Genomic DNA, 21,673 nt, shown 5'->3' with positions numbered 1-21,673 from the left:
AGATAAAAGAGTACAGCTGTCTAAAGTACAGCGACTCAGACTGAATGCACAAATCCTGGCCTCAAGCCTGACACTTGCTGCTGATCCAGCTTTTTGGTTGGGAGCGAACGCTAAGTAGGCAGCAGAAGATTTTCTGCACAGATTCAGTAAGTGGTGGCTGTCCACAGGTCCTGATTGGGGCAGTTTTTCAGGTCACTTCAGCAGACACTGCATCACATTGTTGCCTGTAATACTTGGCGGTTGCGAAGAGAAATAAAGCAACATCATCCTTCAACACCTTTCACGTCTGAAGCGTTATCTGAAAGCCTCATTCGAGCTTTCATTATCTCGCGGCTTGGTTGCTCTAATGCTCTCATAGCCATCCTTCCACCTGACATAGATTTGTCCCTGTCCAGAATTCTGCTTCTGGTATCGTATCGCGCATCACATCTTGTTCATCCATCACCCGTGCCGACCCGCACTGGCTCCCGTTCTGACAGCTTTAAAATCTTCATCCTTTGTTTCATATTCCTCCATGGCGTTGATCCATCATACTGCCTCCAGCTCTCCAAGCCTTTTAGATCTCTGCACTCTTTCATTTCTAGCATCTTGTGCTCCATCATTGGTGGGCACTTCAGCTGCTTTGACTCCGAGCTTCGGAATGTCCTCTCTACCTCTCTCTCCTCCCTTAGCATGCTTCTTTAAACTGACCTTTTAGACATAGAAACCCTACAGCGCAGAAGGAGGCCATTCGGCCCATCGAGTCTGCACCGACCACAATGCCACCCAGGCCCCACCCCCACATATTTACCCGCTAATCCATCTAACCTACGCATCCCAGGACTCTAAGGGGCAATTTTTAACCTGGCCAATCAACCTAACCCGCACATCTTTGGACTGTGGGAGGAAACCGGAGCAGCCGGAGGAAACCCACGCAGACACGAGGAGAATGTGCAAACTCCACACAGACAGTGACCCGAGCCGGGAATCGAACCCAGGACCCTGGAGCTTTTGACCAAGCTTCTGGTCGCATGTCCTGATATCACCCTCTGAGGCTCCGTGTCAAAGGTTTCCATTGATAACCCCCTTGTTAAGAACCTTGGGATGTGTTGCCACTCTAAAAGCACGTTATAATTGCAAGCTGCCGTTGACGAGCATATACTGTGCATACAAACATGAATAAAATTGACAAAAATATTGATTAAAATCGTTCAAAGCTGACACCAAAGTGACAGTTTGTGGTGTACACCAGTTATTTCAGTCCACAGCTTTCAATAAAGCACAACTCTGATTTGCTGCTGTTGCATGAAATTTTCTGTGCCCAAGATACGAAAAATAAACATGCAATTAGGGCGGCACGGTGGCACAGTGGTTAGCATTACTGCCTCACAGGGACCCGGGTTTGATTCCCAACTTGGGTCACTGTCTGTGCGGAGTCTGCACCTTCTCCCCGTGTCTGCATAGGTTTCCTCCGGGTGCTCCGGAAAGAAGTGCTCTGAAAGAAGTGCTGGTTAGGGTGCATTGGCCATGCTAAATTCACCCTCCGTGTACCCGAACCGGTGCCAGAGTGTGGCGACTGGGGGATTTTCACAGTAACCTCATTGCAGTGTTAATGTAACCTACTTGTGACACTAATGAATAAACTTTAAGATAGCGCCTTTCACAACCTTGTCCCAAAGTGCTTCACAGTCACTGAAGTGATTTTGGAGTATAGTCACAGGGTAGGGGAACGCGACAGCCAGTTTGTACACAGAAAGGTTCCATAAGCAGCAATGAGGTGAATGACCAGATCACCTTTTTAGATGTTGCTGTTTGCTCAACATGAATTCGATCATCATGCTGAAAAACAGACCTTGCTTATTCTGCAGCATTGTGAGGGCGGCACGGCGGCACAGTGGTTAACACTGCCGCCTCACAGCGCCAGGGACCCAGGTTCAATTCCAGCCTTGGGTCACTGTCTATGTGGAGTCTGCACGTTCTCCCCGTATCTGGGTGGGTTTCCTCCAGGTGCTGCAGTTTCCTCCCACAGTCCAAAGATGTGCAGGGTAGATGGATTGGCCATGCTAAATTGCCCCTTAGTGTCCCAAAATGTGTAGGTTAGGGGTATTGGCCATGATCAATGTATGGGGTTACGGGGATAGGGCAGGGGAGTGGGTTGGTGCAGACTTGATGGGACGAATGGCCTTCTCATGCACTATAGGGATTCTATGGAGAGCAGAAACGACTTTAGTTGCAGCACACTACAAGCCAGAAATTATAACAACTGGAAAAAGGAAGTCATTTATGTGTTTTAATAGACAGGCTGTTAGAGTAATTGGGCATTAAGACCATAAGACCATAAGACATAGGAGCGGAAGTAAGGCCATTCGGCCCATCGAGTCCACTCCACCATTCAATCATGGTTGATTTCAACTCCATTTACCCGCTCTCTCCCCATAGCCCTTAATTCCTCGAGAAATCAAGAATTTATCAATTTCTGTCTTGAAGACGCTCAACGTCTCGGCCTCCACAGCCCTCTGTGGCAATGAATTCCACAGACCCACCACTCTCTGGCTGAAGAAATTTCTCCTCATCTCTGTTCTAAAGTGACTCCCTTTTATTCTAAGGCTGTGCCCCCGCGTCCTAGTCTCCCCTGTTAATGGAAACAACTTCCCTACGTCCATCCTATCTAAGCCGTTCATTATCTTGTAAGTTTCTATCAGATCTCCCCTCAACCTCCTAAACTCCAATGAATATAATCCCACGATCCTCAGACGTTCATCGTATGTCAGGCCTACCATTCCTGGGATCATCCGTGTGAATCTCCGCTGGACCCGCTCCAGTGCCAGTATGTCCTTCCTGAGGTGTGGGGCCCAAAATTGCTCACAGTACTCCAAATGGGGCCTAACCAGTGCTTTATAAAGCCTCAGAAGTACATCCCTGCTTTTGTATTCCAAGCCTCTTGAGATAAATGACAACATTACATTTGCTTTCCTAATTACGGACTCAACCTGCAAGTTTACCTTTAGAGAATCCTGGACTAGGACTCCCAAGTCCCTTTGCACTTTAGCATTATGAATTTTGTCACCGTTTAGAAAATAGTCCATGCCTCTATTCTTTTTTCCAAAGTGTACGACCTCGCACTTGCCCACGTTGAATTTCATCAGCCACTTCTTGGACCACTCTCCTAAACTGTCTAAATCTTTCTGCAGCCTCCCCACCTCCTCAATACTACCTGCCCCTCCACCTATCTTTGTATCATCGGCAAACTTGGCCAGAATGCTCCCAGTCCCGTCATCTAGATCATTAAAACTTAGATACCTTGTATAGAAATAATATATTTTCCAAGCAAGTACAAAAACTGAAGAATGGATGATGTAAATGACACTCCTTCATTAAATGGTGTAGGTAAAGACATGTATTTTATGTAAGGATTCATTTTGCCATATTAGTCAGCTACAGCTCAGTGGGTAACGCTCACACCTCTGAGTCAGAAGGCGTGGGTTAATGTTACACTCCAGGGACTCTTTTAAACCTCTGACTGGCTCTCTCCCTCTCTTAAATGTGACATCCTATCTGGGAGGGATCATTGCGTAGTAATCAGGAGAGGATTGTTGCTAACTTATTTTTGCTCCTCCCTTATCCAGGAACACCAAGCATTCATGATCTTTTTAAACTTATTCTTTCAAGGATGTGAGTGTCATTGGCTAGGCCAGCATTAGTTGCCCCTAATTGGCCTTGAGAATTGGTGAGCTGCCTTCTTGAACCGCTGCAGTCCCTAAGGTGTAGGTACATCCACAGTGCTGTTAGGGAGGGAGCTCCAGAATTTTGACCCAGTGACTGTGAAGGGACAGCGATGTATTTTCAAGTTAGGATGGTAAATGACTTGGAGGGGAACTTCCAGGTGATGGTGTTCCCATGTGTCTGCTGACTTTGCCCCACTAGATGGTAGTGATCATGGGTTTGGAAAGTGCTGTCGAAGGAGCCTTGGGAGTTCCTGCAGTGCATCTTGTAGATAGTACACACTGCTGCCACTGTTTATCGTTGGTGAAAAGAATGTTTGTAAAAGAGGTAGCAATCAAGCGGGCTACTTTTTCCTGGATGGTGTTGAGCTTTTTGATTGTTGTTGGAGCTGCACTTATCCGGGAAGTGTATTCCATTACACTCCTGACTTGTATCTTGTAGATGGTGGATAGGTTTTGGGGGAGTCTAGAGGTGAATCACTGATGGTAGAATTCCCAGCCTCTGACCCCTTTTAGCCACTGTATTAATGTGGCTAGACCAGATCAGTTTCTGGTCAATGGTAAGCCGCCAGGATGTTGATAGTGGGGAATTCATTGAATGTCAAGAATAGATAGTTAGGTCCTCTCTTGTTGGAGATGGTCATTGCCTGGCACTTACCAGCCAAAGCCTGAATGTTGTCCATGTCTTACTGCACATGGACACGGACTGCTTCAGTATCTGAGGAGTTGCATATCATACTGAATATTATGCAATCATTAGAGAACCTCCCCACTTCTAACCTTATGCTGGAGGGAAGGTCAATGATGGAACAGCTGAAAATGGTTGGGCCTAGGATACTACTCTGAGGAATTCCTTCAGTGATGTCCTGGGACTGATTAACCTCTAACATCCCCAACTATCTTCCTTTGTGCTAGTTATGACTCCAACCTAAACTAATATTGAGCAAATTTGGGGTGGCACGGTGGCACAATGGTTAACTCTGCTGCCTCACAGCGCCAGGGACCCGGGTTCGATTCCCGGCTTGGGTCACTGTCTGTGTGGAGTTTGCACGTTCTCCCCATGTCTCCGTGGGTTTCCTCTGGGTACTCCGGTTTCCTCCCACAGTCCAAAGATGTGCGGGTTACTACACAATGATCCCTCCCAGAAAGGATATTAAGTTTAAGAAAGGGAGAGAGTTTTAAAAGAATCCCTGGAGTGTAACATTAACCCACGCCTTCTAACTCAGTGTACCCGAACAGGCGCCGGAGTGTGGCGACTAGCGGATTTTCACAGTAACTTAATTGCATGTGAATGTAAGCCTAGTTGCGACGAATAAATAAACTTTACTTTTTTGATCTGTAAGACTTGCTGTCAAGCCAGAGAGCATACTTACACATTGAGATTGTTTGGTCAGTAATAGGTGTTGCATGCGTCTGATTCTGTTGACTAGAATTGCAGATTGATGTTGGGCAACTTCCCTCTAGTTTTAAACTAACCAGAGAATCTTTTTTTTCCGAAAAGCAAGAATTTTTCTTAAACTCACAATTTCCAGCCAGTAATCCGGATGTATCTGTGACAAACACAATTAATTACTTTTTAATAGTCAGCCGTGTCATCAGAAATTCTGTGACAATTTAAGGCCACTTTACTTTGGCAATAATAAATCCAAGAAGTTCTCAACACTCATGCACAGATAAACCTCTCCTGTTGTTTCTGCGGAGTCATAGAATCATCATAGAATCCTTACAGTACAGAAAGAGGCCATTCGGCCCATCAAGTCTGTACCGACCAGATCCCACCCAGGCCCTATTCCCGTAACCCCACCCTGCTAATCCTCCTGACACTAGGATTAATTATGCATGGCCAATCAACCTAACCCGCACATCTTTGGACTGTGGGAGGAAACCAGAGCACCCGGAAGAAACCCAGGCAGACATGGGGAGAATGTGCAAACTCCACACAGACAATGACCCGAGGCCAGAATTGAACCTGGGTCCCTGGCGCTGTGAGGCAGCAGTGCTAGCCACCGTGCCACCCATTCCATTGGTTTCAGTTACAATGAGTGTGAGTTTTGTTCCACTTGATTACGGCCAAGCAGTGAACATGGAAATTTACCCAAAAGCATTTCAGATTTTGTGCCTTTTGATGTGTTGGTGGATGGTAAAATGCGCTGCTGGTTTGTTGTCAGAGCAATCCTGTGATTTTGTCATTAGTTACGAAGCAGAAGGAGGCTATTCAGCCTATCATGTCTGCACAGGTTGCCCCAATGAATGATTTACTTGGCGCCCTTCTCCCAGTAACTCGACAAATTCTTCCTCTTCCATTAGTTGGAGAGACTAGGATCCAAGGGCACAGCTTCAGAGTAAAGGAATGACAGAAAGTACTGAGATGAGGAGAAATTTCTTCAGCCAGAGGATGGTGAATCTGTGGGATTCATTGCCACAGAAGACTGTGGAGGTCAAGTCATTGAGTGCATTTAAGACAGAGATAGATAGGTTCTTGATTGGTAAGGGGATCAAAGGTCATGGGAAAAGGTGGGAGAATGAGGTTGAGAAATATATCAACCATGATCAAATGGCAGAACAGTCACGATGGGCTGAATGGCCTAATTCTGCTCCTATACCTTATGGTCTTTTAACAGTTTAATTCCATTTTGAATGCTTCGATTGAACCTGCCTTTAGAACCATAGAAAATTACAGCTCAGAAACAGGCCTTTTGGCCCTTCTTGTCTGTGCCGAACCATTTTTTGCCTAGTCCCCCTGACCTGCACTTGGACCATATCCCTCCACACCCCTCTCATCCATGAACCCGTCCCAAGTTTTTCTTAAATGTTAAAAGTGAGCTGCCGGATAAAGCATTTACCACTTTATCCGGCAGCTCATTCCACACTCCCACCACTCTCTGCGTGAAGAAGCCCCCCCTAATATTCCCTTTAAACTTTTCTCCTTTCACCCTTAACCCATGCCCTCTGGTTTTTTTCTCCCCTAGCCTCAGCGGAAAAAGCCTGCTTGCATTCACTCTATCTATACCCATCAAAATCTTATACACCTCTATCAAATCTCCCCTCAATCTTCTACGCTCCAGGGAATAAAGTCCCAACCTATTCAATCTCTCTCTGTAACTCAGCTTCTCAAGTCCCGGCAACATCCTTGTGAACCTTCTCTGCACGCTTTCAACCTTATTTACATCCTTCCTGTAACTAGGTGACCAAAACTGTACACAATACTCCAAATTCGGCCTCACCAATGCCTTATATAACCTTACCATAACACTCCAACTTTTATACTCGATACTCCGATTTATAAAGGCCAATGTACCAAAGGCACTCTTTACGACCCTATCCACCTGTGACGTCACTTTTAGGGAATTCTGTACCTGTATTCCCAGATCCCTCTGTTCAACTGCACTCTTCAGAGTCCTACCATTTACCCTGTACGTTCTACTTTGATTTGTCCTTCCAATGTGCAATATCTCACACTTGTCTGCGTTAAATTCCATTTGCCATTTTTCAGCCCATTTTTCTAGTTGGTCCAAATCCCTCTGCAAGCTTTGAAAACCTTCCTCACTGTCCACTACACCTCCAATCTTTGTATCATCAGCAAACTTGCTGATCCAATTTACCACATTATCATCCAGATCATTGATATAGATGACAAACAACAATGGACCCAACACCAATCCCTGCGGCACACCACTAGTCACAGGCCTCCACTCAGAGAAGCAATCCTCCACAACCACTCTCTGGCTTCTTCCATTGAGCCAGTGTCTAATCCAATTTACTACCTCCCCATGTATACCTAGCGACTGAACCTTCCTAACTAACCTCCCATGAGGGACCTTGTCAAAGGCCTTGCTGAAATCCAGGTAGACAACATCCACCTCCTTCTCTTCATCCACTTTCCTGGTAACCTCCTCGAAAAACTCTAATAGATTGGTCAAACATGACCTACCACGCACAAAGCCATGTTGACTCTCCCTAATAAGTCCCTGTCTATCCAAATATTTGTAGATCCTATCCCTTATCACACCTTCCAATAACTTGCCCACCACCGACGTCAAACTTACTGGCCTATAATTTCCTGGATTTCTTTTGGAACCTTTTTTAAACAACGGAACAACATGAGCCACCCTCCAATCATCCGGCACCTCCCCCGTGAATACTGACATTTTAAATATGTCTGCCAGGGCCCCTGCAAGTTCAAAACTAGCTTCCCTCAAGGTCCGTGGGAATACCCTGTCTGGTCCTGGGGATTTATCCACTCTGATTTGCCTCAAGACAGCGAGCACCTCCTCCCCTTTAATCTGTAAAGGTTCCATGACCTCCCCACCTGTTTGTCCTATTTCCGTAGACTCCATGCCCGTTTCCTCAGTAAATACGGATGCAAAAACACCATTTAGTATCTGCCCCATCTCTTTTGGTTCCATACACAGTCTATCACTCTGGTCTTCAAGAGGACCAGTCTTCGGCAGTTCATTCCAGACCTTAACCACTCGCTGCGTCAAAATGGTCTCCCTTGAAATGCTGTTGCTTCTTTTGTTAATTGTTTAAAATTTGTTACTTGTAAAAAGTTGCTGTTAGAGTAGATATGGGTAAACATCATGACATGAGTGGTCCAGATATCTTGATTTAAATCTGCGCATAACCGATTTGACACAGAATCGATAGCTATCTTGAGATAGACTTTAATAAATTCAGCTCTGCAGTATGTTTTTCTGCTGTGGAGAGGTTTTGATGGCTGAACATCTTGGTGGCTGATTGAAGACACTCCACTCTTAATTTGTAGTTCCTTCATTTGAATCAGATAATCTAAACATTTTTGTACTAAATTCGCATTTACTGCATTATTTATATTGCTCAATTTAAATCAGGGGATAAGGTGCATTTTTTTTTAACACAGAAATCGAATTTTAATGAATTTGGAAACACTTTCCCCAGATTTGAAAGTACTAAGCATGTGTATGTTGATGATTACCATAGCTAATAAATCATTTATTTCCCGTATGCAAACCTATCTGATGTTTTTCCTTTTTGTATTTTGTCAAGCACACGAGTGCCTCTGTAGCAGAGAAGGTCTGGAGCAGTGCCGTTAGAACCTTTGTAGTTTACCTGTGCTACCTGACCATAGACTGTGACCAGATATAGAAGTGAGGCTGTACAAGCTGGAGCGTGGACGGCCTAAATATTCATCATGTTTGTCTTTACAAACAATCATTTTATCATCCTTTATCATGAACCATGATGGAGTCCATACTTGTCTTTACAGTGATCTATAAATAACATTGTTATATTGATGGAGATAAATAACATTGTTATGTTGATGGAGAAGATCCTGAGGGACAAGATTTATGAGCATTTAGAGAAGTTTAGTATGCTCAAGAATACTCAGCATGGCTTTGTCAAAGGCAGATCATGCCTTACGAGCCTGGTGGAGTTCTTTGAAAATGTGACTAAACACATTGACGAAGGGAAAGCAGTAGATGTGGTTTATATGGATTTTAGCAAGGCGTTCGATAAGGTCCCCCATGCAAGGCTTCTAGAAAAAGTGAGAGGGCATGGGATCGAAGGGGCTACTGCCCTGTGGATCCAGAACTGGCTTGACCAAAGGAAGAGTTTTAACAACACCAGGTTAAAGTCCAACAGGTTTATTGGTAGCAAATACCATTTGCTTTCGGAGCGCTGCTCCTTCGTCAGATGGAGTGGAAATGTGCTCTCAAACAGGGCACAGAGACACAAAATCAAGTTACAGAATACTGATTAGAATGTGAATCTCTACAGCCAACCAGATCTTAAAGATACAGACAATGTGGGTGGAGGGAGCATTAAGCACAGGTTAAAGAGATGTGTATTGTCTCCAGACAGGACAGCCCGCAAGTCCAGGAGGCAAGCTGTGGGGGTTACTGATAATGTGACATAAATCCAACATCCCGGTTTAGGCCGTCCTCATGTGTGCGGAACTTGGCTATCAGTTTCTGCTCAGCGACTCTGTGCTGTTGTGTGTCGTGAAGGCTGCCTTGGAGAATGCTTACCTGAAGATCAGAGGCTGAATGCCCGTGACTGCTGAAGTGCTCCCCCACAGGAAGAGAACAGTCTTGCCTGGTGATTGTTGAGCGGTGTTCATTCATCCATTGTCGTAGCGTCTGCAATGTTTCCCCAATGTACCATGCCTCGGGACATCCTACTCTTGCAACTCGGCCAACGTTGTCTACCTGATACGCTGTAGGAAAGGATGTCCCGAGGCATGGTACATTGGGGAAACCATGCAGACGCTACGACAACGGATGAATGAACACCACTCGACAATCACCAGGCAAGACTGTTCTCTTCCTGTGGGGGAGCACTTCAGCAGTCACGGGCATTCAGCCTCTGATCTTCAGGTAAGCGTTCTCCAAGGCGACCTTCAAGACACACGACAGCGCAGAGTCGCTGAGCAGAAACTGATAGCCAAGTTCCGCACACATGAGGACGGCCTAAACCGGGATGTTGGATTTATGTCACATTATCAGTAACCCCCACAGCTTGCCTCCTGGACTTGCGGGCTGTCCTGTTTGGAGACAATACACATCTCTTTAACCTGTGCTTAATGTTCCCTCCACCCACATTGTCTGTATCTTTAAGATCTGGGTGGTTGTAGAGATTCGCATTCTAATCAGTATTCTGTAACTTGATTTTGTGTCTCTGTGCCCTGTTTGGGAGCACATTTCCACTCCATCTGATGGAGGAGCAGCGCTCCGAAAGCTTATGGTATTTGCTACCAAATAAACCTGTTGGACTTTAACCTGGTGTTGTGAGACTTCTTACTTGATAGATCCTCACAGTTTTAGAAACTGTGGAGGAAAGTTACTGAACAAAGTCACAGGAGTCTGCTGATGAACCTATAACACAAAAAATAAATAATTATTAAACAAGAAGAATTATCTATATTACACCAGACAAAATGGTTGAAAAAATGTCAATACAAAGAAGATGATTCATATATTCACTATTTCTTTACCCCAGTAATATCCCTACAGTCGCATACAAATTCAGGAAGATACAACAATTTACATTATACGTCTTGTACTCCAACACTCAGGGTGAGTATGACACATGTGAATTAACAGATGAACCATGATCAGACATATCACACTGCAAAATAAATGATAGATGTGACCAAAGCAGATTCTACAGATTTCTCAATAAACCACCCAGATATTTGTCACATTGTGAGCCAACCGGTCTCACTGAAAATTTGTCTTTCTATGAAGTTTTCAATCTCCACATTTCAAGAGCTTGTTTTGGAATTCCCTTTGAAAATTGCTCCCACTTGGATGGCTTCAACAAGAATCCATCTCCAGGATTTCACTCTTGCTTTCAGAAATTCCTTTTCCCTGGATCTCCAAGTGCACTCAAACCTAACCTTCCAAGTACACCTTCACATTTTGGCTGTGCCAAGCAGAGCACCACTGCTCCAAAATGCCCGCGTAAGGAGTCACCAACTTTTGGTTGCCTCCTTGAACCTTGCAAGCCTAAATCACTTCAAGTCTGCTCCTCGCAACTCTCTCTCTCTACTCCTCCCCTTCAACTTTATTCACTGGGACATCTTTCTGATCCCTGTTGTTGCCCCTGCCTGGGATTTCGGGGTCCTCTCCCTATGTTCTGTTCCCTTGGACACCTCCTCTGGAATGGTTCTCTGGTTCAGGTCACCTGACCTGTAGTTTCACACTGTTTCACTTCCTTCCTCCTGTGCTGGCGCGTAAGGATGTCCCCCTGTCTGAAGACGTGAAAAGACACAAACGGCGCATGTGCAATCATTTCCAGGCTGGCGCATTCAGGAAAAGGCCCAAGGCTCCCTGCGAAGTGGAGTTTGAGTGTACGTTAAATCAAGGTAAGTATTTCTGTTTTGTAACAGTTACTTTCTGCATTTCTGGTGATTTCCATGCAAAGCATAACATTACAGTGGCCCTTATCAGGGAAGTTGTGTCGGAGCTGAAGTAATACTTTCAGTTCATAGAATCATCGAATCCTACAGTGCAGAAGGAGGCCATTCAACCCATCGAGTCTGCACAATTCCACCCAGGCCCTATCCCCATAACCCCATGCATTTACGCTAGCTAGTCCCCCTGACACTAAGGGGCAATTTAGCATGGCCAATCCACCTAACCCGCACATCTTTGGACTGTGGGAGGAAACCGGAGCACCTGGAGGAAACCCACGCAGACACGGGGAGAATGTGCAAACTCCACACAGACAGCGACCCAAGCCGGGAATCGAACCCGGGTCCCTGTCACTGTTAGGCAGCAGTGCTGATCACTGTGCCACCTTGCCACATTCTCGGTTAACAACTAGATCTACCATGATGTTTGGTTACATCTTACTTAGCTTGCCAGACTCCAAGGCAATTTGACCTCTGATATTATGAACATTTAAATATTCAATAAGAAACGCATTTTGTTTTTAACTGTGATTTGAAAGGTAGGATATGTGTTATTTTGTGCATTGATACTCACAAATAATGCATTTTTTAATTTGTTCATAGGCTGTGGGTTATGTTGGCAAGGCCAGAATTTATTAGCCATCCTCAATTGCCCTCGAGTCATCTTCTTGAACAGTTTTTATTTGGGGGTGATCAGGCCAGGTGTCTCTGAACATTCAGCATGGAACTACAAGTTATAATAAAAGAGTAGAAGGAACTTGCATTTATATTTGAGCCTTCTGAGACCTCGGGCTGCCTCAAAATGCTTAACAACCGATGAAATTCTTTTGAAATGTAACAAGGAAAAAAACTCATAAATTCTACATTCTGTCCTCTTTCCTGTATGCCTCAGAAGCCTGGAAAGTAAGTTTGGATCTGTACAAGAAAATAAAGGCCTTTGAAATACGGATGCCAAGACCTATGCTCAAAATTCCACGATGTGGAGATGCCGGCGTTGGACTGGGGTAAACACAGTAAGAAGTTTAACAACACCAGGTTAAAGTCCAACAGGTTTATTTGGTAGCAAAAGTTTGAGTGTACCTTTGTCCTTGATTATGTGTGGCTTTTGCTACCAAATAAACCTGTTGGACTTTAACCTGGTGTTGTTAAACTTCTTACAAAATTCCACATACAGACTGTAAGACGAATGAAGAGGGGCTTGAAATCGCAGGAGCAAAAATAAATTTAAAATGTGACTTCCCAGCAAGAAAATATCAGTATTTCGACCACCTGATCAGAGCTGAAAAGCAGCAGCGAATCTCTTCAAGAGGGTGAAGTGGAGGGCTGCAGAAAGATGGGTCGACCTAGGCGTGGTTGGATGATTGAGGTCACGGAGTGATTGCAGATGAACTCCAGTGCTGTGTGAGCATGGCACATGAGAGTGATATACCAAGACAACAGACCTCCTGGCAGGAGCAGCTGCAAGCAGCGGCACCATTATAATGTTGTAAAAATTTGATTTGGTTTGATTTATTATTATCACGTGTATTAGTATACAGTGAAAAGTATTGTTTCTTGCGCGCTATACAGAAAGGCATTCCGTTCATAGAGAAGGAAAGGAGAGGGTGCAGAGTGTAGTGTCACAGTCATAACTAGGGTGTAGAGAAAGATCAACTTAGTGCAAGGTAGGTCCTTGAAGAGTCTGATGGCAGCAGGGAAGAAGTTGTTCTTGAGTCAGTTGGTACGTGACCTCAGACTTTTGTATCTTTTTCCCGCTGGAAGAAGGTGGAAGAGAGCATGTGCGTGGTGTGTGGGGTCCTTGATTATGCTGGCTGCTTTGCCAAGGCAGCGGGAAGTGTAGACAGAGTCAATGGATTGCGTGATGGACTGGGTTTCGTTCACGACCCTTTGTAGTTTTTTGCGGTCTTGGGCAGAGCAGGAGCCATACCAAGCTGTGACACAACCAAAAAGAATGCTTTCTATGGTGCATCTGTAAAAGTTGGTGAGAGTCGTAGCTGACATGCCAAATTTTCTTAGTCTTCTAAGAAAGTAGATGCATTGGTGGGCTTTCTTAGCTATAGTGTTGGCATGGGGAGACCAGGACAGGTTGTTGGTGATCTGAACACTTAAAAGCTGGCTGAACTTACAAAAAAACGCCACAACATCACAATCTGAACATCATAAATCACTGTTAACCATTAAATTATACCATTGTCAATTCACAGATGATGGTATAATATTACTGGAGCCTCTTTGATTTATTTTTAAAAAGTAAATAACTTTAGCACTTGCACTGGGAGATTTAATTATCCTATAATGAATCTTTCACTCTATATTTCCCCTCCATTCCTTAAGATACTTAAGTTCCTGGAACATGCTTCCTTACAGATTTGGAAAATTCGCAGCACAGGCAGTCATTCCATCCATCACATCTGTGACATGTCAGCTCTTCAAAGGAAGATTTTGACTAGGGGTTTTCCAATTGTGCGCTCACCAGTGTGTGACCTTCTGGCCCATTAAAATGAATCAGATGGGATTTGTTGGACGTTGCGTGGATACATGGAAAACCATGACCGTGTGCTCTATTTCCATTTCCCAGCCCTGCTCTTGCTTCCATAATTCTTATTGTTCATTTTTTCCAAATACTGGTCCAATTCTTGTTTAATCAATGCTATAAGAAGGATAATCTGGGAAAATGCAGGCTGGTGAGCCTTATGTGAGTGGTAGGCAAATTGTTGGAGAAGATTCGTAGGGACAGGATTTAATATGGACTTATTAGCGATAGACAGCATGGCTTTGTGCGGGGAAGGTCATGTCTTACAAACTTGATTGAGTTTTTTGAGGAAGTGACAAAGATGATTGATGAGGGCAAGGCGGTGACTGTTGTTTACATGGACTTTGGCAAGGCCTTAGATAAGGTCCCTCATGGTAGGCTGGTACAGAAGGTGAAGTCACATGGGATCCATGGTGAGCCATTAGGATGGATATAGAACTGGTTTAGTCATAGAAGTTTGTGAACAGAACTCCCACTTACCTGATGAAGGAGCAGCGCTCTGAAAGCTAGTGGCTTGTGCTACCAAATAAACCTGTTGGACTTTAACCTGGTGTTGTGAGACTTCTTACTTAGTCATAGAAGACAGAGAGAAGCGTTGCAAGGGTGTTTTTCTGACTGGAGATCTGTCATCAGTGATGCTCCACAGGGACCAGTGCTGGGACCCCTGTTGTTTGTAATGTATATAAATGATTTGGAGGAGAATGTAGGTGGTCTGATTAGTAAGTTTGCGGGATGACTCAAAGTCTGTGGGAGTTGCGGATAGCGAGAATTGCCAGAGGGTATAGCAGGATATAGATCGGCTGGAGACTTGAGCAGAGAAATGGCAGATGGGATTTAATTCAGACAAATGCGAGGTGATGTATTTTGGAAAGTCTAATGCAGGAGGGGTGTACACAGTAAATGGCAGAACCCTTAGAAGCATTAACATGCAGAGGGATCTAGGCGTACAGGTCCACAGTTCCCTGACAGTGGCAGCACAAATGGATAAGTTAGTCAAGAAGGTGTAGGGCATGCTTACTTTCATCGGTCAGGCATAGAGCATGAAAAGTGGCAAGTCATGTAGCAGCTGTATAGAACTTTAGTGAGGCCACATTTGGAATATTGCGTATAGTTCTGGTTGCCACACTACCAGAAGAAGGTGAAAGCTTTGGAGAGGGTGCAAAGGAGGATTACCAGGAGGTTGCCTGGTTTGGAGGGTATTAGCTATGAGAAAAGATTGGACAAACATGGTTTGTTTTCACCTGAACGTCAGAAACTGAGGGGCAACCTGCTAGAAGTTTACAAAATTATGAGAGGCATGGATAGAATGATGATCGGAGTCTTTTTGCCAGGGTAGAAATATCAATTACTAGGGGACATAGGTTTACGGTAAAAGGGGGAAAGATTAAAGGAGCTGTGAGAGGGTGTGCTGCAAGAGGAGGTAGTAGAAGTAGATACAATAGCAATGTTTAAGAGGCACCTTGACAGATACATGAATATGCAGGGAATAGGGGGAAACGGACCACATGGAAGCAAAGGTCTTTAGAAAGGTGTCAGGTGTCATGTGACAGGCTTGGTGGACTGAAGGGCCTGTTTCTGTGCTGTCCTGTTCTTTGATCATTGTTCTCTTTGTTCTATAGTTTCTGCCCCAGTTGTTGCTCACAATATAACATCACATGTGACTAATAATCTTTGTGAAAAAACCTCGCTTCCCCATTCTCCTAGTCTTTATAATTTACGAACCAATGGAAATAATCATACACTGTTATACTCTCTCACAGTCTTTCATCATTCTGATTAGTTTAGCACTTACCTCCTTGTGAGGCCGAGGAGTTTGAGGCAGTGAAAATTAGGCTGTTTGGATTCGATGGACATCACAGCTGAACCTGATCTATCTTTACCGGACATTTACCTGCCAGTGTGCTTTGTACTGGGGTCATTTGTGTTTGTATTTTTTGTTTGATGTGAAAAGGGGATCTTTTGGATTTGCAAAGTAACCAGCCTAATTGACACATCTGGCTTTCTGTTGTTATGTGACTATGATGTGGAGATGCCGGCGTTGGACTGGGGTAAACACAGTAAGAAGCCTCACAACACCAGGTTAAAGTCCAACCAAATAAACCTGTTGGACTTCAACCTGGTGCTGTGAGACTTCTTACTGTGTTATGTGACTATGCCATGAGGCTGTCACTGGAAGTCATGATGTGGAGATGGCGGCTTTGGACTGGGGTAAACACAGTAAGAGTTTGGTTGCGGAGTATGAGGACGGCCTAAACCCGGATCTTGGGTTTATGTCACACTATCAGTAACCGCCACAGCTTGCCTCCTGGACTTGCAGAATCTCACTGGCTGTCCTTTCTGGAGACAATACACATTTCTTTAACCTGTGCTTAATGCTCCCTCCACTCACATTGTCTGTATCTTTAAGACTTGGTTGGCTGTAGAGATTCGCATTCTAATCAGTATTCTGTAACTTGATTTTGTGTCTCTGTATGCCCTGTTTGAGAGCAGATTTCCACTCCATCTGACGAAGGAGCAGCGCTCCGAAAGCTAATGGCATTTGCTACCAAATAAACCTGTTGGACTTTAATCTGGTGTTGTTAAAACTCTTACGCTGTCACTGGAGGCAGAGATTTTAAGACCAGTTGAATAAAGCCTCTCACTGAGACAAGGCGCTGATGAAAACTGCTGTCCTTGTACATTAAACAATTTGGATAGCAAGCAGCAGCAAAAGCTGTGGTTTTTTCCGCTCCCTGAGCTTTTGGTACTAAATTGATTGTAACATCCTAACTGCTGAAGACTGGAAACTCAGCCCAGCTGGAATCTTCCGGTCTGTAGAGTCCAGTACTACACTGAGTCGTGCCTTTATGCTGATGGCTATTGAGGGAGCTTCTAAAATGGATGTGTTGATTTTTTCCTGAACAAGATTGAATGGTTATTGCGTACTTCAAAGTCACTTCCTGCTTTTAGCTTGAGGAAATCAAAATTCCAAATGTCACTTAAGATACTTTGAGTGTCTGAGCTTGGAGCAAAACTTTCGTAACCTGACCTGTTGCTTATTCAAATGCTTAATACATGCTTCCTCCTTCTTCTATCCCATCTAATTACATCACGGATCAAGAAAGCGGTGTGAGGAGAAAGAATGGAATTCAAATCATGGCTTTAGTGGGATAAAACACAGTGCACCAATGTCAATTTTACAATGCCACTCAAATATATATATATATATTATATATATATATATCGTTCATTAAAACTTTTGAGTATTAAAATTTTGATAAAGTAATCTATGACTTGACATAAGTAGGGTTAGTTATTGCTGATTTACATCAGTAGTTAACTTGGATTTGTTACTTAATACACGGAAGTCAATTTATCAGTTTTGATTTATTTAAAATATGGCCTTGAGCTATTGAATCCTTCACTGGCCTGAATGCTAAAAAGCTGATCTCATTGGTAATACAGTTCTATCTGCTTGGTTTCTCATAAATTATTTCTCTTTCTCGTTGCCAAAGTGTTGCTATTTTAAACTGCTCTGTGTCGACTGTATTTGTTAACTGTTAAATCTATCTCACTTTATTGACCACGCTCACAGTAACTATGAGATGATTTGCTGATGTCTTACGAATGGTTTCTCTCACCCAATTTAGTGGAGAAGTAATTGCCAAATGCTGGCATAGAACCCAACAGGGAGAGTTAGCTGAATAGTGGAAGCTGCAAGAGATGTGACTTTTAGCAACAGATGACAAACACACATTTGGTGTTTTTTGTCAACTTGATTTGCATTATTGATAAGAAAACCTTTTTACTAAATTTCGAATCTGCAGTCCACAGCATATTCCATTACACAGCTACTTATTTCTGAATTATTTTTCTGATGAATATTTTTTAACATTAATGGAAAAAGATACGGATCTTCTTTTGTAATATCTTTGTGATATTCATGCAGAGCGATTATTTACTATTAGTTTTAAATTGACTCCCTTTTCCTTGGAAATATTTTCAGTGCAACCGCACTCCTAAACCTCACCTGGTAAGGAGGCACAGGTTGCAATCCCAACCCCCCCCCCCCCCCACCCCCCCCACCCCCCCCCCCCCCCCCCCCCCCCCCCCACCGCCCCCGCCAGCGTATGAAATTGACTTGAAATTGGCAGGCAGATTGTGGAAAAGAGGCCGACAGGAACACTGAAGACTCCACCATTTCACCGTCATACATTAATCTATTGTGCCTTCAAGGCAAGAGTGGAAAAAGTCAGCTAATCCAGATTGAGTCGATCTGATTTAATTCTTGTATTCCTGTGGGAAATATGGCATTTGTCACCTCTTTGTATTGCCCTTATTGCTATGTTCATGATGGCTTGCAGCCTCCATGTAGTTACAGGTCTATTTCAAAGTTCCTTAATACCAGATATTGGAACCTGCTGTGGTTGGCTATTGTCTTGGAGCATTTATCAATACCATCTGGAATTGGAGATTATTTCATCAATTCTTTTCAATACAACTTTAATAAAGCTATACCCTATAGCTGCTGCTTGATCTAATAAAATAAAAAAGTTAACAGCTTCTTTTTTTTTTCCTTTTCTCAAAACTCCAGATTGAGTCTCTATCATGGTACTCCGAGGGCATTGCTCCATCCGGCGTTACAGGACCCCATTGAGAGTAAGTGTGTTCTTTGGTGAAGTGTAGGAATGCTGACTCCACTTTATTGAAATGTGACGGACCAAAGATGAATTACTGTCATAAAATACGAGCCCTTGAGTTTATATTTCAAGGTCCTGCCAAACAAAATAAGCAGTTGTTATCATGTTTTTATCCTCGTGACGTGACGGTCAGAGCTGGGTTTGATGAAGATATCTTCTGTGTTTTAAACAGTTGTCATAATTAAAATTCCACTCCACTCTTCCTTTCAGTGAGCAGTCAGCATGCTCAGGAACCCTTGCACGGAGCCGAGCAGCAAATTGAACATTTCCAGCACTAAACACTAGAAAATCATTTGTTAAAGTTTTAATCATTTAATAATTCTAATTTAATCAGCAGACTTGGTAACAAGTAAATTAGAACAGCTTATTGGCACAGATACAAAGCATACTATTTACTCAAGTAAACAGCTATTTTTTTTTTGCTGAGAACTACAGAACATAGAACATTACAGCGCAGTACAGGCCCTTCGGCCCTTGATATTGCGCCGACCAGTGAAACCAATCTAAAGCCCCTCTAATCTACACTATTCCAATATCACCCATATGTTTATCCAATGACCATTTAAATGCCCTTAATGTTGGCGAGTCCACTACTGCTGCAGGCAGGGCATTCCACGCCCTTACTACTCTCTGAGTAAAGAATCTACCTCTGATATCTGTTCTATATCTATCACCCCTCAATTTAAAGCTATGTCCCCTCGTGTTAGCCATCACCATCCGAGGAAAAAGGCTCTCACTATCCACCCTATCTAATCCTCTGATCATCTTGTATGCCTCTATTAAGTCACCTCTTAACCTTCTTCTCTCTAACGAAAACAACCTCAAGTCCCTCAGCCTTTCCTCATAAGACCTTCCCACCATACCAGGCAACATCCTGGTAAATCTCCTCTGCACTCTTTCCAATGCTTCCACATCTTTCCTACAATGCGGCGACCAGAACTGTACGCAATACTCCAAGTGCGGCCGCACCAGAGAAGATACCAACATCTCTGGGGTGATTCTGTTTACTTGCCTCGACGGGTTTGAAGAGCTGACTTTAAGGGGCAGGGGCGCAGTTAATCAGGCGGGACGGTGCCGGGTTTGTCCGTGGATGGGGTTTCCTGCTTCGCTGCTAATTTAACGCCCTCAAGTGACCAATTCATGGTCAATTAAAGAACCTCATCCTACTGTCACTGGCATTAGCCCAGCAGTTGGCAGCGGCCGGCCATGCGGTGTGTGTGACGAGTAAACCCTAGTGTGTTTTCTTGCTGGTTCCCGTTGGTTGGGTGGTGTGAGGTGTTTCGGGGGTCGGGGGGGGGGGTCTCCTCGTTCAAAGACAATCGAGGGACTCAGCATTGGGAAGGGGGAAATTAGCTGAGAGCCAACTCCCTGCCCTTGCTGCCAGCTCCCTCCCACCCCCCCCCCCCGACAACCCCACCCCTCAAACACCCTCCCATCATCACTCGCCTGTGGCCTTGCTCCTCATTGGTTCCGGCAGCAGCCACCACTGGTTGTGCTGCCGTTTAAAAGGTCTCTGATTGGCCAGCAGCTCTCGGTAGGCGGGACCCCCACTTCGACAGAGGGTCCCTGATTTTGGGGAAAGGCCTACCGGTGGCCTGTGAACTGCCTGATTGCCACATACAGGTGTCGGGCCCCCTAGGTAGTGAGGAAGCAGAGGTCTCACAGGATGCTGAGCCGGTGGCTGAGATCCTTGCTATCGGCACAGGATTCTGCCCTGAATACATGATTCATACAATATAGCCAAACAAACTGTTTAGATCACTGAGAGGTTTAGTACCATTTTCAAGTAATCTCTGAGAAATTCGAACTTATACTGGAAATCCAATAATATCAGAGCTCTTGTAAAAACTAGTCATAAGACATTGTATTACTGAGCAAACTGCAGGTATGATATTAAAATCAGTCACTTCACAAGGTGTAGATGAGGGTTTGATTCCCCGTGGTGACTGACACTCTCATTAGAGAGTGAGTTTTTGGATAATCTTAGCTTGGGTATAGGTGAGGCAAGAGTGATGTGTCTGAGTCATGGTGCTAACATCAATTACACCAATCTTCCCTGCTGAAGGAACAATACATGATGAGTCACTTTTTAAGAACAGAATTAACAAAGGAAAAAAGAGTGAAAAGATGTTCTCTGTTGTGAATTTGGGAGAAACAAAGAAAAGTCAAGATGTTTAGTACCTCAATGGGAAATATTTGATAAATGGCTATCCCCACTGCTGTCAACCATAACAGATCAAGCAAACTAAAATAGCTTTAAGCTGTGTTGATTATGAGGAGAGACTGAGCAGATTGGGTTTGTACTCATTGGAATTTAGAAGGCTGAGGGGGGATCTTATAGAGACCTATAAGATAATGAAGGGGCTGGATAGGGTAGAGGTGGAGAGATTCTTTCCACTTAGAAAGGAAGCTAGAACTAGAGGGCACAGCCTCAAAATAAAGGGGGTTCAGTTTAGGACAGAGTTGAGGAGGAACTTCTTCTCTCAGAGGTGGTGAATCTCTGGAATTCTCTGCCCACTGAAGTGGTGGAGGCTACCTCGTTGAATATGTTTAAATCACGGATAGATGGATTCCTGATCAGTAAGGGAATGAGGGGTTATGGGGATCAGGCAGGTAAGTGGAAATGATCCACTTCAGATCAGCCATGATCTTATTGAATGGCGGGGCAGGCTCGAGGGGCTAGATGGCCTACTCCTGCTCCTATTTCTTATGTTCTTATGTTCTTAAAAACAAAGAAACATCTTCATCTTTCCATCGAGTATTCTCCACTTTCCTTTACTCTTGAAGATGCTGCTTCTTTGCTGAGGTATGCATCAATGAGGTGTGCAGGAGAGCATGCCCAGAGCAGCATCAGGCAGACCTAAAA

At 44.1% G+C, this 21,673-nt stretch overlaps 1 protein-coding gene across 1 annotated transcript in view; it reads left to right on the top strand.

The window, feature by feature from the left end:
- Positions 1–21,673, top strand: part of nphp4 (nephronophthisis 4) — a 479,472-nt gene that overhangs the window by 105,691 nt on the left and 352,108 nt on the right. The window contains exon 4 of the mRNA XM_078239167.1: positions 18,702–18,766. Within this exon, the coding sequence (XP_078095293.1) occupies positions 18,702–18,766 (65 nt within the window). The remainder of the gene's footprint in view (positions 1–18,701; positions 18,767–21,673) is intronic.

This window comes from Mustelus asterias, chromosome 22, assembly GCF_964213995.1.
Source record: "Mustelus asterias chromosome 22, sMusAst1.hap1.1, whole genome shotgun sequence".
Taxonomy (NCBI): Eukaryota; Metazoa; Chordata; class Chondrichthyes; order Carcharhiniformes; family Triakidae; genus Mustelus; species Mustelus asterias.
The sequence above is the reverse complement of the archived record's forward strand: the minus strand, read 5'-3'. Positions and strand labels throughout refer to the sequence as shown.